Consider the following 15,784-nt stretch of genomic DNA (forward strand, 5'->3'; position numbering starts at 1 on the left):
AAACTGTACACTACACACTGGGATGTTTTAACCTGCAACCTCCTGAAACTGTCATGCACACATGGATCTCACGGATACAGAGAAAATATCTTCCCTCTTTATTTCTGCCTCTTGACATAATGCTTTAAACTGCAAGATAATATAAATAGGAAGAAATTCTGCTGTGTTGACATTTCATATTCTTTTCTTTATTTTACTATTGTATGTCTTGATTTAATATCCATTTAGCCAGTTATTTTACTAAGTTTTAGTTTCATTGTTTGAACAGTGATCACAGTAACCCACTAGAAAGCTTGTTCTGGAAACAAACAAACAAAAAGCTTCAGTTTGTTCTTCAGCATTAATACTGAGATTCAGTGCCAGGAGCATTGCTGCACAGGAAGATGCTGTGATACGGTATGTCAGTACCTTCCCGTACTTAGATTACTGTTTTTTCTATCTAAGTACCAGATAAAGTTTCCCATTTTAAAGTAAGCAATTGCTCGGAAAGAGAGAAAAGTTGGTCAGGTAGTAGAAAACAGAATTTCAAATTCCTTGCTTTCACAAAATGTGGCGTTCACTCTTATGAGCTTGTATGGGCAACTGCTAAACTTGATCTGTAGCAGAGAGAATTGTAAGAAACAGAAAGATGTGGTATGTGGGCAGGAGCAAAAACTTCTGCAAAGCATAGAAAAGCCATGTCATTTGCCAACAGAAAAAGAAAATAAGTTCAGAATTCTGCTGTACCTTTCAGGGATGCATGAAAGATGAGGTGTAGAATTGAAAAAGTTCTGCAAATCAATCTCTTATTATTCAAAACAATAAAAATAAATAAATCAGGGAAGAATTACGTAGTACATCACCAAAAGTATAGCTCGTAATTACTCAACACATAAATGTTAAGAATTGCAAAGATAATGTTATGGGTATGCTACGAGAAAAAAAAAAAAGTCAAAATGATACAATCATGAAGAGTCTTAGAAAAGTCTGAAATTCTGTGAGAACACAGGTTTTTGTACTAAGACCAATTTAAATTCAACTAGCACTATAAGGCCACCTTAAATGGAAGATAACTCTCTCTTGCATTGCCAGATGTGCATAATTTAGAAACTAAATTTTACTCATAATCTTTTACTGTTCAGTGCAGAGAGACTGGCTGCTCCTTGCAAAAGATGAGAAAGGTTTTGTTCCAAAAGGAAAAAAAAGGGTAATAAAAGACAAATGAGAGAAGCCTAAACTCAGGCAATGTTTGTTAAGGTAAAGAACTTCAGGATTTGAACAGAATGTACATCTTTTTCAAAGATCTAGTATGATGACAGAGATCCGTTAGTTTTCTCTCTATCAGCTCCTGTCAAATGAAATTACTTCTAGATAGAAAACCGTATTCTAAGCAAGCTATTTTTCAGTCCCAACAGGACTAATGTGATTTTATGTAAATGTTTCGACACAAACTAAAATATAGTGAAAATTAAAATATTGTGAAACCGTACATTATTATATCTGAAAGGGATGTTGAAATCTTGATTCATGGTAGTGGTACTTCACAGTCCGATTATTATAATGCATTTCATTTTGATCTTTCCATCTCTCTTGAGAGTCTCCAGCAAATGGTCCAGAAATTCAGTTAGGCTTCTTTTCTATTAGAGTTGTCACTAGCATAGCTCTTGAATTCTTTATAAGTTTTGCCAGTGTAATCCAGAATGAAGGCCTGCTTTTGACCTTCAAGCATTGGTAAGGCCTTGCTTAAACTTATTTTTTTACCTATGTGTCTCCTGGCCTTCATACTCTTTCCTTCAATCATCAGCCAAGCTGCCTTTTCCAGCCTGCTCTTGTCACTTTGAGGTAGTGATTGCAAGTGTGATGCAGTAATGGCAACTCTGCAACCTCCTCCTCATTAAACTGGTTGCATTTTGAGTTCTGAAACAAGACAGCATCTTGTGTAACTACATTTAAATCAATAGAAGTAATAACTGTGGTAGCTACTTGATGATTCATTGTCTTTGTTTAAATATCTTGTCCCAGGATGCCATATTTATAATTAAAAAAAAAAGGCATGTAATATTTTAGAGTTTGGTTATGACATATGGACACATTGACATGAAATTTTATGGTGGAATTAGCAACAGTATTTTCTTAGTTATTCATAAATCTTTTGCAGCTTTTATACTTCTTCCTTACAGAATATTAGTAATACAGATAATGTGGAAAGAAGTATTACATTATAGTAGTTTTCATATCAGAAATGTTAGGGTTTTCTGTATTCCAAGTCTTAGCTCTGAATTGCATTTCCTTCTCTCTTTACAGACATGCTTGTTTTACTGCAACAAAGGCTTTTAATCACTTCAGAAAAGTGAAGAAAACAAAGTGGAGGATTTGAGGCCTTCATTTAGTGGCTCTTTAATTTCTGTCTCTTTAAAATCAGCATGAATCTAACATAATTATATTGATGTTCTGGTAGAATAAAACTTACAAAAGAACAAATCTAGGCAGCTGAAACTGAGTGCATCTCTTCTGGAAAATAAACATTTTATTTTTTTTAGTTCTTATGTGAAATGTTAAAGATATTCTTCTGTAATATTTGAGAGATAATAATGGGAATTGCATGTTTAATGCAAAAGAGTAGCTGTCCTGTTTTTCTTTCTTTTTTTTTCTTTTTTTTTTTTCCCTTTCTGCACAATCACCTCTTCTTGAACAGAAATAAAAGGTTCAAGGCTTGTCAGCATCAGTTTATAGATAGCTGTTTAAAAATAATGAGATATTGGGTATTGTAAGGCTCAGGGCTGTCTTGCCAGACTCATTTATTTCCATTCACCTTTTGTCAGAATTGCAGACAGAAGACATTCAATTAAAACTTGTCACCTGTTGCATGTGACCTAATTTGTATTTGTGAGTATCACAGATTAGGATACTTGACTTCCTTTGGAACCATTAAAAAATGGAAAGCAACCAAAGTATTCTTAAAAAAAACACTTCTTGCCATATTTTCTTCACATGAACATATGTATTTATAGACAATTTTTCACTGAAAACTACTTGTGCTAAAAAATAACAGAATTTATTTACACTCAATCTAATTTCCATGGGAAAACTAAGTGGATTTTATGCGCGTTTTTTATGTTTTAGTGCAGCAGTAGCAATGCTCAAAAGTTCAGCTTGTAGATGATTAGTTCATGCAAAGTTTATGTTCTTTTCAAAAGAGGTTGAGAACTGAGCTGTGTAAAGTAACACGTTTAACAGTTCCTTTGTCAAACAAACAAACAAACAAACAAAAGCTTTTCTGGGATTTAATGTAAGAGAATTTTTTTTTTCAATTTCTATGGCAAAATCGAGCCTGCTTCCAAGAAAAAAAGTTTTGCCAAAATATTACTGAGATTTGGTTGCCTAAGGACATTTTTGTTTATTAAACATGGGCAAAGTCTTTAATGAAAAAATAGCTTGAAACTGTATCTTACAGTGTATTTTTCTTATTTGATTTTTCAACCTGGAAAATTGTTTTGGCTAATAAAAATCAGTTGAAAATTTTTGTTGGAGGAACAGATAAATTATGCAACTTAAAGTCAGAGAGTAACTTAGATATTAAAATAATAAACACTGTCTTGTCTTTCCATTTATAAAATGGCTCTTGAAATCAGCCATTTTAATCCCATAATAAGAAATATTTTTTAATTCTGGCTGTATGTAAAGTACGAGAATGATTTTTAGACTTCCTTTGCCACACTAAGTAATGTGTTTAATAGTGCAGATAGCTATTGGAAGGCAAGATGCTAGAGCCTTCCCCTGCTAGCTGTTAATTCAACTGTAGATCGGTAAAGCTTTAACATGAGTCATAGCTTTTATCTACTTTGATGACTTAGGGCTCTGTTTTCAAACTATTGCCTGCCTAATGGACACATATTTTACACATCTTGTGAATTCTTACCTGTGCATGGTATTATCCAAATGCCTTGTAAAACTGATTGCAGAAGCTGTCCAGCATCCTTATAATTCAGCACACAAAGCAAGTATGCAGATCTAGAAGAAAAGATAGCTTGTGTTGCCCTTTTTCTTTATGCTGTGCTACTAACTATGTTTCCATGAGACTGTGAAAAGTCTTTTGTGGTTTAAAGTGCACTGCAGATCTTTCAGACTTTAAGGTTAATGTACTGGCCTCATATTTATCTAATCCCAAACTATAGAGATAACTGAATTGTCTCAAGAGTAACTAGATGACCGTGCATTTGTATCTCTGAATACATCTGTCTGTGCTCATGGTGGAGAAATCAGCTGGTTTTGCCTTTCTCTGTGAATATGTGAAACTCAGATTTTACAATATTCACCCAAGCTTAGCCTGCAATCTTAACAGGCACAGCGTGATCAAATGGAACCAGAACACTCCATCAAGATTTTGGCCCAAAGGAAAGCCACATCAGAAACTGCCATTAAAATTCCTCTTGCTCTTTCCAGTTTTGCTGCTAATCTCTCCTTGGTTTTTATTTTAATTTTTTGCCTCTCCTACTGATGTTCTTCTAATGCTTGGCAAGGTGCAATTTTTCTGGAGTCTATTCTTACTAGTAAATGTAAAATTTTACATGTAAAATTTAAAGCAATATAGAAATCTTACAAGCAGCTGTATAAAATGGACCTTACCCAGTTGTGTATCCCAGAAAATGAGATGGGAATATACATGCTCCATACAGAGTGCTGTGTTAGAGGAAGAGAGGCAAATTATGAAGGAATACGTGATATAACCAGAGTACTGCTTAGATCTGTGTAGAAAAATAACAGATAGTTAGAAATGATTATCATATTGAGAACGTGAATCACAAAACGAATGATGTGTTGGGACAAGGGCAATCTTTTTGATTATATAATACTGGTCACAGTGGGGTACCTGTCACAAATGAATGCTTCAGGGCAGTGTGAGAAAAGTAGTACAGAAAAGGAATAATAGCATGCAACAGCATTGGTGAGGGAAGAATAGGCAACTTAAAAAAGGTTGAAAATGGAGAGTTCAGATTTGCCTGTGTTAAGTTTGTTTGGATGGAAATTTCTAGCAGGTGGCTCATTTCTGCTGGTAGTCTCCAATTTTTTCTGTGCAAGACTCTGTGGATGCTTTCACTTTAGAGAATTTGTCCTCAGTATCATTCTGCTCTGTGTTGGTAAGCAGCTGACAACCATTGTGCCAAGATGAGCTTGATGAGTTGTGTTTGTTCTAAGACATAAAGTGAATGTATTGCACTTGACTGTTGAAGTCACATTATAAATGGTACCAGTACTGTTCTTTCTGTTAGCACCAAAATAAGACTCCGTGTGGTCAGCCTTGTTATTCTCATTTGGGATTTTGTTTTTCTGCTGAAGAATTTAAAAATGAAGCTTAGTGCTGTCCTCTCTTCAGTGGAACTTTGTTCAGTGATACTAATGGAAATTTTAACCCTAAACAACTGTAATGATAGTGCCTCAGTGCAACCCATTCTCAGCTTGTTAATTTATACAGATGGGATGGGTACCTTTCATTACACTTTACAGCTGGGGACACTGATAGGGTGAGTGAACTAAGCTGCTGTCTCTGAGCTGTTTCTGGCAAGTAACGTACAGAACAAAGTCAGGGGTCTACTTAACTTCCCCCTGTGCTATAGGTGGATGCCACAATATCCTCTTTAATAATCTGAGTAAAGAGTATGTGTTGAATTAGAGAAATTAACTGTGATGAAGATCTCAGGCCCCTCCTCCCATATTAAGATCTTTTCTCAACATAATTGCTTTTTTTTTTTTCTTTTTTTTTTAAATAAAGAAGGCATCAGCTGTTACCATCTTGAGATCAGATAAATGTAACTTCTATATATACTTCTGTATATAGGAACCTCTGGATTTGAATTTGCTAACTTCCAAACTACAGTAAGTTTTTACTAAATGAGAAGTTGGTGTCCTTTATTAAGGAGTATCTTGTATTGTTTCTCCTATGAAGACTCTTGGGAAGTAACATACCACTTAGCATGTGTTAGATTATCAGAAATTGGTGTTGAAAAATTTACTTGAGAGGAAAGCTTAGAAGATCCTTATCAGTTTTAATTAAAGGGTTATAAACCTCTAATTTATTTTCTTTTGGTTTAAAAATGTTTTTACTTTAAAATTGGAATTGGTTATATTTTATTTGTGTAATTTAAAATTGTGTAGTACCAATTGTTTTTCTTTTTTTTAAAAAATATAGCTGTGATTAATAGTATATATATCTATAAAGGTGAGTTCATGGTTCTACATACAGTTTTGTGACATTTTTCTGTGTTCCCTTTCACTGTATGTGAATGGCTTGAATGTGTATCTCTGCAAATGAAGGGGAGGTAAAAAAAATTGTTCATCTTGGTAGATTTATATTATTTTAATTTAAGCTTCAGTTCCATTACTTTTTGATTAAACATACTTCTGTCTGGTACTATCCATCTTTATCACTATGAAATCTGTTCCCAAACAGAAAGAAAGATAGCATCTGAATTATGCAGAAATCATTTTCTATCTACTTTTCTTCAAATGCTGGGCAGACTTTTTTGTAATCCCACCAATATCACACGTGTCTTGTTCTAATGCCTTGCCTATTTCTGAATATTCTACTGTCAAATCTTGGTCTTTTGCTGTTTGTTTTTAGAGGAGTGTTTTGTCCTGGATGTCATTTTCTTTGCATATAGCTCAAACTTACTGATTCAAGGATGGAGAACACTGAGTTATCAGTAGCTCTGAAAAGTTTTTGACTTTCGATTTTTAAAGTGTTGTTGTAGTTCATGAATTTGTAAACAGAACGTTAAAAGCAAATCAAAAACAACCATGGTGTGTTTATTGCATCACTATGAATTTGTATCAAATATTCTAGACCAACAACCAGTCAAAAGCTTGATGATGACAAGGATAAATACTATAAATAAGATTTTTTTTCCATAATTATATATTGACCTGTTAGGGTTATGTGATTGATTAGTTTTATTGTTTGCATAATTTTATTCACAAAAGTGTAATTGGTAAAGTACAATAAGAAATATAATTTGTAAGTCAGGAGAGAGAAATTCACAGCCTTCTACAGTGAATTAAATGAAATTTTACCATGACGTGCAGGTGATCACTACCAAATGTCTTGGTGAGCAAAAAGCATGAGCACTGTTACCATGGCCAGTACACTGCATTATGGTCACAGGCATTAGTTGAGACCTTAAGCCAAGTTCTGTGTTTCACCTTCACATACATTAATGGTTCTTCTATGGAAACGAAAACACCATGTGTGCAATGCCTTCACTCCAAGTATAAGAGTACAAAATTAAAGGCCATCTTCCTTGTTTCAGTTACTGTATGCTCTTGCAGGTTGGTGTCATGCCAGGTCAGAGAGTGGATTCATGGCTGTTTGATAAAATTGCAGTTTTTCTACAAAATTCCAGTCAATTCTCTATTTTTTCAGAACGGAAGAGTAGTGACAGGTGTTTCCCTGCTGTCGTCTTCTTGTGCACATAAACTGTAATTTCTTTGGTGGTAGCTTCTCCACAGCCCACAAGCCAGTTCTGGAGCTGTTTCCTGTTTTGTAGGATCCACCATCCTTATCTTATCCCCCCTTTCTTGTTTTGTCTATCAGAACACTTATAGTTTGTTTCAGGAAAGCATGTGCCTCTCTTTGTGTACCAAACAGGCACCAGAATGCTTTATTGAAGCAATGAACAATTTGAAAGTAAACTACAGGTGTTAACTCGTTATTGCTGACATCTAAATGAACACTATACAATTTCTTTCAAACCCTTTTGAACCATTTTGGGTCTTTAATCCTCATACAGATTCTTATTTTACTAAGGTACTTACTTTATGTTCTCTGGCCACGATACTTAAAAACAAGAAGCTTTTGACTTCTTTAGACTGTATATAGCACCAATTTTTTTCTGAAGTTCTAATTCACTCTATATTTCCTTTTCGTAATGTTAGCTTTGTATATCCATGGTGTTTGTTACAGCTTTGAATTTTTGCATCTGCTGAAGAAGACTTAAGATCAAACTTTCTCATAATGGACTCTTAAACTCCTTAGCTGTTATTAATATTATGTAAAAATGAACAAATGGTCTTCACTATACAGGAAATTGTTTCATACTTTAGTCTTGCATGTGTAAAAATCTAAAGAGCTTTCAAATACTTGCAGTGCTGCTTTTCCTTGCTTCTAAAATTACTGTTTGAAATAAACACACACTTTAAATAAATCTTGAAAGTCAGTAATTAGAAGATTGCCTTGTTAAAATTATCTTCATAATATATTTAATGTCATGTTTGCTTATTTTCCCAATGTAGGTGTCCGCCTAGATAGAGTACGTGGAGGTCGCCAGAAGTACAAGCGCAGAATAGATGCAGAGAATAGCCCATACCTGAACCCTCAGCTAGTTCAGCCAGCAAAAAAGCCATGTGAGTACACCAGATAAATGAAATTTCTCTTTGAATACAAGTAATTGACTCGTAGCCCTCTTTTCTGGGCTCTTTCTGATTGGGGCAAGATTGTGGGCAGAAGATATTACCATGAATGCAGTAGCCATTTGGCTGTTAGCCTACTTTGTTTTAAATATGCTCATCCTTTCTCAAGCAGAGTCGAACACAGAACATTCTTACCAGTGGAAGTGTGTAAAAGTATCGTTTATGCAGTGCAAATGTTACATTTATGTGTTATCTTTATTTTCAGTAGTATATAAAATGGTTCATACTGCGATCATTAGTTCATTGAAGCTTCTAGTTTCAGATTTCACAAGAAAGTGATTTTTGTAGTTTTCACTAACTAAATGAGTTTGACTGCTCAACATCCCAATGAAAATACATTAAGAGCCTCATTAATTTATACTCATAGATTAACATATTACCTAGCATTAGATTAAAACAGCAATATGCCACACTATTAACAAGCATAGATTGGTTGTTAGGGTTCTAGTACACTTATAAGCATTATGGTGTTTTTTGTGTGTATTGTTTTGTTTTGTTTTCATGGTGTCCTTGATTTTATCTTGCCAGGCTGAAATTAAAAGAGAGAGAGAGCTGATCATCTCATTGCCAAAATACAAGTTCCATCCTCTTTGCGATTAACTAAAAATAGTTAGGGGTTTTGCTTTGCAGCTTATATAAACTCAAGTAGCGACTGTACTAATTCCATGAAGTAAATTTAATAGCATTATAGCTGTAGTGCAAGATGCTCGTGTGTTAGCCTGCAAAGGCATACGGTCTGTATCAATGGCTGTAAACTTACTTCAAATTCAAATCAGAATTCACACATCCAGTTGCTTCTGTTGCAGATGTTAATTTGCTCTTAAAAATAGAGAAATAAACCAGACAAATAAGGAAAGGATACTTCTTCTTTTGCATTTCCATCTGCCTCTGTGCATCTGACAGAAAAAGACAACACGCACATCAATTTTAGTCTATTGAAAATACCTGGCTGTATAGAAAACAGAATTTGTTTCAGAACGTGTTCCCCAGTAGGGGACAGTGCTGTGTGCAATACGTTTGAGCATATGGGGTTCTCGAGAGCAAATAAACAGTCTTTGAACTGTAAGTGAAAGGGCATTTTAGCTGTGTCAAAGAAAAAACAGCCAGTTTTATATAAAATTAAGGCTTAAGTGAACATATGGCATAGTTTCCTTTTGCCTTTCCAAAAAACATTATGCTGATTATATTCCTTCAATTGTCCAATCTGGCATCTTCTACTCAGCCTACATAAGCTGTCCCACCGTTCTGTAAATACAATCTAGGGCTGCACTAAGCAGATTTTGCACATTATAATAAAAACTTTCTGATAATACAATAAAATTTAATAAACTCTAATGCTTAATTTCATTAGAGGTTTAGTTTTCCTGGGTGCACAGATTGTCAGTTTTTCATTTACTTGATATTGTCATTGAGTAGAAATGCTGATAGCCTAGCATACCAAAAAGCCAAAACCAAGCAGGGAAAAAAATCAACAAAAAACAACCCCAAGCCCTTTGATACAAAGGAGGTTAAAACTCTTGTGCTGAAACACAAGAATCTCTGTAAACCCGAGATTACTGCAAAGTAGTGCATTACATTACCTCTAAGACGATAACTACACCAATTTCTGTAAGCTCCATTTGTCTGAGATAAACTAACCTCCTTATAAATCATTACTCATTATCTGAATGCCTCCCTTCATTTTCCTCATCTTGTCTAATTACAAACATTTTTGTAACAAACATTTATAAAACTTAATTTTCAGATCCTGTCAGATAAGTGTCAAGGCTTGAAACAGTTGAATCGGTTTTGTGTGGAAGTAGCCTGGGAGATTTTCTGGACCCTGACTGATAGTTCGTGCATAACAAAGGCACGGGAATGAAAATTGGGTTCTATTGATTCTAATTAGGGAAACATTAAATAAGATTTACCTAGAAACAGTGCTCATGGCTATTCAATTTCCTGAGTGATGGGGCTTTCTGAGTTCATTCAGAATTTTCCGATGTCGTATACTACCGCATGCTTCAGTACATGTAGTTCTTTTCCCCACAGTGAAAGATCAGGTGTTTGGAAGATTTTGTGTCCTGTATTCTGTTTTCCAGCTTCACCATGAAATCTCATGGCCTGTCTGTAGATCTTGTTGATTGTGAAAGTAAAAGGTTTTGAGATTTTTTGAGTCATAAACCAAAATATACAATATTACTGAATCATTTACAAAAAGCCATTGATGTGGAGCCTTGTTTTAAAAAAGAAAAAAAAAAGTTATTTAGCTACTGCTTCTGTTTATAGGGAAAATACAGAACTTAGGAACATGAGTACTTCGTCATTTGTTTATCACTAGTTAAAAAAGCAACAAACTTGAGATTCTCAAATTTATGTTTTGATATTTAAAAATTATTTTATCTTACTTTGCAAAAATATAAAACTGGAATTTTGAGCGAAGCACTTTTTTCTCACTTAAAAACATGATGAACAGTGTGTAAAACTAAAAAGGCTAAGGAAAGACTGCTTATAAAAATAAAAAAAAAAAGATATGCAAAGGCTTTTTGCCAATATAAGTTAAAAATTACCATCTGTCATCTCTAAATAAGAGTACAATTTCTCATTAATCACTTTGATAATCAGTAGAATATTGAGATCAAGAATTACTCAGTTGGCATAGTTCCTATAGTTTCTATAAAATATGAATATATCCTCTTGTAATAAAACATGCTTGATGTGATGGTTTCCAGTTGGCTCTTCTATGTAGTACTTATTTTATGAAGGGCTAGCATATATCACAACTTCTGACACACAAATCTGGAATAAGGCAAAAATTGTAGAGACAGTAGATCAGAATCAAGGAGCCTATGTCACAAACTAGCCATAAAGTATCAGAAATCAGAATCAAGTGAGTGTTTTATGGAAATCTGTCATGGACTGATAGGGAGCCCCTCTGACACTTCTGGGCAAGTCACTTCCCTGCCAGCTTGCACTGCATTTCTCCATAGGAGGACAGTGTGGTCCAGCTTGTGACTTAAGTGCAGAAAAGGAAAATAATACTAATATTAAGAGCTTTCTGTGCAGTGCTTTGTATCTTCTCCCAGTGGAATCTCATTTATATCAAGCTCCATTATTCTTTATCATAAGAAAGGAGACGATTAGTTTAAATTCACTAAAGGGTGCTGTTTGGGCTTGAATTTCTGGTGGTGCAATTGAGGTCAGAAGATACCATAAAAAGGTTTAAAAAAAAAAAAAAAAGTAAATATATTTGGAATTAAAATAATCTGTGCTGCATTAGGAGGCTTGATGAATTAGTTAATTTTCCCATTTTTCAGTTCTGTTCTCTCAGAGTGACAATTCAGGCTCCTGCATGATGACAAGATATTTCCATTGTGGCTGTATGTGGCTATAATGCTCGTTTTTTGTTTCTCTTAGTATAGAATGGCAACCCTATGCTGTAAATCTCCCAGGCTTTTCCACTCTTTGCTTTCAGTTTTACTTATAACTTAATTGTTTATTAAAAAAAAAAAAAATTATGATTCATGTGGATGAAAAGTAAATTTTAAACACATGAATTAAAATGATATCTAGATAAAAGATAATACATGTATGTATATGACAAAGTATCATTCTTTGCACAACAACAGTTTTCAAAGGTAGGATCTAAATCTGTTCTTTTTTCTACCTAGTTTTGCACTCTTCAATCTCATTGCTTTTATTAGATTTTCCCAACTGGAAGTGAGAAATCATCACTCTATTTTTAAATATTTATACATTTGTACTTAAAGAAGCTGATTTTATACATGATTCTAAATATGTGTGCATTGCTGAAAAGCAAGTATTTGACTATACCCACTTTTCTCACAGGATTAGGCCCTAATGAGGACAGGTTCATTACCAGTATTTTAGCAGGCATAATACCCATAACATACAATATACAGGATAATAAGCACTGAGAAAGTCTAGGCTTGCTTCTATTACAGTGGTTCAATGAGAACACCTGAAACAGAGAATGACAGTTGGAATCACTGACAGAAGTTGCAAATTTCACGGACTAAATAATTATTTTATTACTTTATTATGAATTACCATACCAAATGCTGTTGGTATGGATATTTTGGTTTTGAAGGTAATCAGACAAAGGAAAAACTTTTCTATTTGCATAGTCAAAAATGCATTCTAATGCATGAAGGAGTTGATCACATATTTCTGTGTTCCATTAAATTTACATTTTTACATACACGTCTAGTTCAATAAACATTGTAAATGGATCAGATTTGTCTGTGCTGTAACTGCTTGTTGGAGCCAGTGAAACTGCAATAACATTTAATTGGGTCCCATATCTTAAGACAAATTCTTATGTGCATTGAAACATGAGCCATCTGTTTGAAAAGTAGAATGATGCTACTCGTGATCTTGTACTGTTCTGGGCCATTTTTACAGATAACAAGATTGTCTCCCATTTGTTGGTGGCTGAACCAGAGAAGATCTATGCGATGCCTGACCCCACTGTTCCAGACAGTGACATCAAAGCACTTACCACTCTTTGTGACCTGGCAGACAGAGAACTGGTGGTGATCATTGGATGGGCTAAGCATATTCCAGGTACGTACAGTATTTATTGCAAATAAATTACATACATAAATCATGACATCCATTGTTATGCTCTGGTTAAAAAAAAAAAAAGTGATTTGTTCTCCCAGTACAATGCATAAAATTTTCTTAAGGCTCCAGATTATTCACGTAGGACATAGGTTAGATGATATTATATCTTAGCTTGGAAATGGTATTATTCTTGCTATGAGTGTTACCACAATTGCAATTTTTACATGCCACTTAGTGAGTCAGGTTTTTTTTCTTTCATATGTTATTTTTATTGACATAAACTTTCTACCGGAGCCTGATATGAAGAGTAGTATAGGCACTCTGAAGTCATCATCTAATTCAGCAGGAGTCAAATGTAAATCTAGCTCATCTTTTACAAAGACTATGCTTCCTTACACTGACCAGAGGAACTGCAAAAAGTCAGTTTTGTTTTGGCATGGCACAGAGGAATTGCTCTTCCTTAAATTAGCTAGTGTGAGATCTGGTTTGTATCAACAGTTCAATAGAAGTAACTGAATTGTACCAAAAGATATCTTCCAATAGCTTGGCCATTCCTTTGTCTGCATGAAATGGACTGGGTTCTCTACATGCTGATGTTTGTAAAGCTACCTGGTTAGGAAAGCAGAGTCATCAACAGTAGTCTCTTGCAAGATCAGTGATTTCTTCAGGTAATATTTGGGTTATGTTTTCCATCAATGCAGAGGTATTTGTATCTCTTCTGAGGGTAAATAAACAAGTTTGTAGGGAGTATCCAGGATTCTCAGTCTGACGCCTTCCACAAATGGCAAAGTAGCACAGAAAATAGTCTCTTTTTTTTTTTTTCTGATGGTATTTTTCCAGTCAAGCAGATAAGTGGGCATGTTTGTGTTTTCATCAGCTTATTGGTTTTCTAATTTCAGTAATGAAGCCTATAGAGAATAAGAACTGATTTTCTTTAATTCCTTTGAGTAATACAACTTCCTCATTTTCAACATGCTTTTGGGATACCTAAGATTACTTAAAGAGTAAATAGTGCAGCCAGTCATCTGTTTATTATAGCTAAATGTATTTTATTGTTAACATCAAAAGAAATTACAGAGAAATACTCATCTGTTATTAGTAGAAACAAAAGTGAGAGCATTGAGTCTTCTTCATACAGATAGAACACACAGTGTCTATACTCTAGTTTTTTACCTCTTTCTAGAATTCCCTGATATTTATCATTGAACAAATATTAGGTAAGGATTGGCTCTTCTTGGGTTTTGGGTTACTGTGTTTTTCCTTTATGACAAGCAGTCAAGACCTCAGGTGTTCTGATAGGTGCTTCTGAGTAATCTCTGATAAATGAGACACTAACAAATAGTAATAATAAAATAATGCGTATGTTTATGGAAACTTATTTAGCTTTAGATGAAAAGACAACAGCCTACAGATTGTAAAATAGTCTGTAGGCCACACTGTTGAAATTTAGTCATTCTCTGCTGTAAGTGGTGTATAAACAAGCTTTTGTATCACAAGCAGTGTTTTTCTGGTACAGTTAACTTATTTCTGTCTCCTTAAACTAGTTTGTCTTTATGCTTTGAATGCTACAGTAATTTCTTTAATCAAATTGATGGAAGTCCCTTTCCCAGCCCACAGTGAAACCAATTTATTGGTCATGATACGCCAGCTATGTTGCTAACAGTCGTAACGAACTGTCAGGCAATATCGCAGTGAAGCTAATTTGAAGTCATTAGGTGTGCAGCGTTCAGGCAACAATTTGTTACAGTGGTTAGGAACACAGCTGACATTTCTGAATGGCTTTGTTCAGAGCAGTTCTAGATGAGCCCAAGCAAATTGTAAACTAATTTAAACATCACTCTATATTATACTAGCTACTTTGTCTTACACTGCTTGCTAATAAAGCACCCCAAATTAAGTCAAAATGAGTTAAACAGGTGAGTTTGAGCTTCATCTTTGGAAGATACCCACATCACCTTAGCCAAAACAGAACAGTTCTCAAAGAAGTCGGTTACAGTCTGTAGCAGTTGCGAAGAAACTTTTGTCAGCTTGATTTGTGATGTGTTGCATAGCTTTAGTTTGGCTGGAGAGGTAGGAAGAGCAGAGAGAGAAGTCTGAGCAGCTTTAACATGATGTCTTTGGTTAGCATGAAGATGGTATTGGATGCTCTAAAGTGGCTTTGCAAATTTAAAGTCTGAACTGGTCGAAGAATATTTCTGACGTGAGACAGGTCTTTATTACAGGGTAAACTCAGCACACCTGCCATGGAAAACCATAGCGAGTTTACTGACTTGACATTATTTAGATGTGGAAAAAAAACTTACCACAAAAAGCAATCTGTTTATAAGCCTTCCGGTAACAGAGGGTAGTGATAAAATCTCTGCTTGTTGTCTGGCATTCGATCACAAAAATCAAAATGCAAAAGGCCTTGACATGGTAAAGGGCAAATGTGATGAGCTGTTATAGCCTGTTTTGAGTGATGGTGTGCTGCTAAACTTGCATTGCATGTGCTCAGTTGATGCCTGGTATAAAGCAACTTGTAGAAAAGCCCAGATTGATGCTAGCTGCCCATTGTCTGAGCTAGCAAATGTTAACCTGGACAGTAAAGGAACAGAACTGGAAAGAGGATAAGTTAGACAAAGGATACAGAATGCATGAAAGTTCTTGGCAGCTTCACATACGAAGTAAATCTTCAGTGTAAATCTTTTGGAACGAATTAATTACACCTGTAGTGAATTTGTGCCTAGCACAGCAAATCAGCAATCAGCAAATCTTTCTTTGCTATAGTGATTTCTTA

At 34.7% G+C, this 15,784-nt stretch overlaps 1 protein-coding gene across 7 annotated transcripts in view; it reads left to right on the forward strand.

Annotated features, from left to right (window-relative positions):
• The window catches only part of ESRRG (estrogen related receptor gamma), a 381,433-nt gene that overhangs the window by 324,540 nt on the left and 41,109 nt on the right, over window positions 1–15,784 (forward strand). For all 7 annotated transcript variants that reach the window (XM_090135028.1, XM_090135029.1, XM_090135030.1 and 4 more), the window contains 2 exons: window positions 8,266–8,376; window positions 12,847–13,008. In XM_090135028.1, the coding sequence (XP_089991154.1) occupies window positions 8,266–8,376; window positions 12,847–13,008 (273 nt within the window). The remainder of the gene's footprint in view (window positions 1–8,265; window positions 8,377–12,846; window positions 13,009–15,784) is intronic.

This window comes from Phasianus colchicus, chromosome 2, assembly GCF_987193195.1.
Source record: "Phasianus colchicus chromosome 2, bPhaCol1.hap1.1, whole genome shotgun sequence".
Lineage (NCBI taxonomy): Eukaryota > Metazoa > Chordata > Aves > Galliformes > Phasianidae > Phasianus > Phasianus colchicus.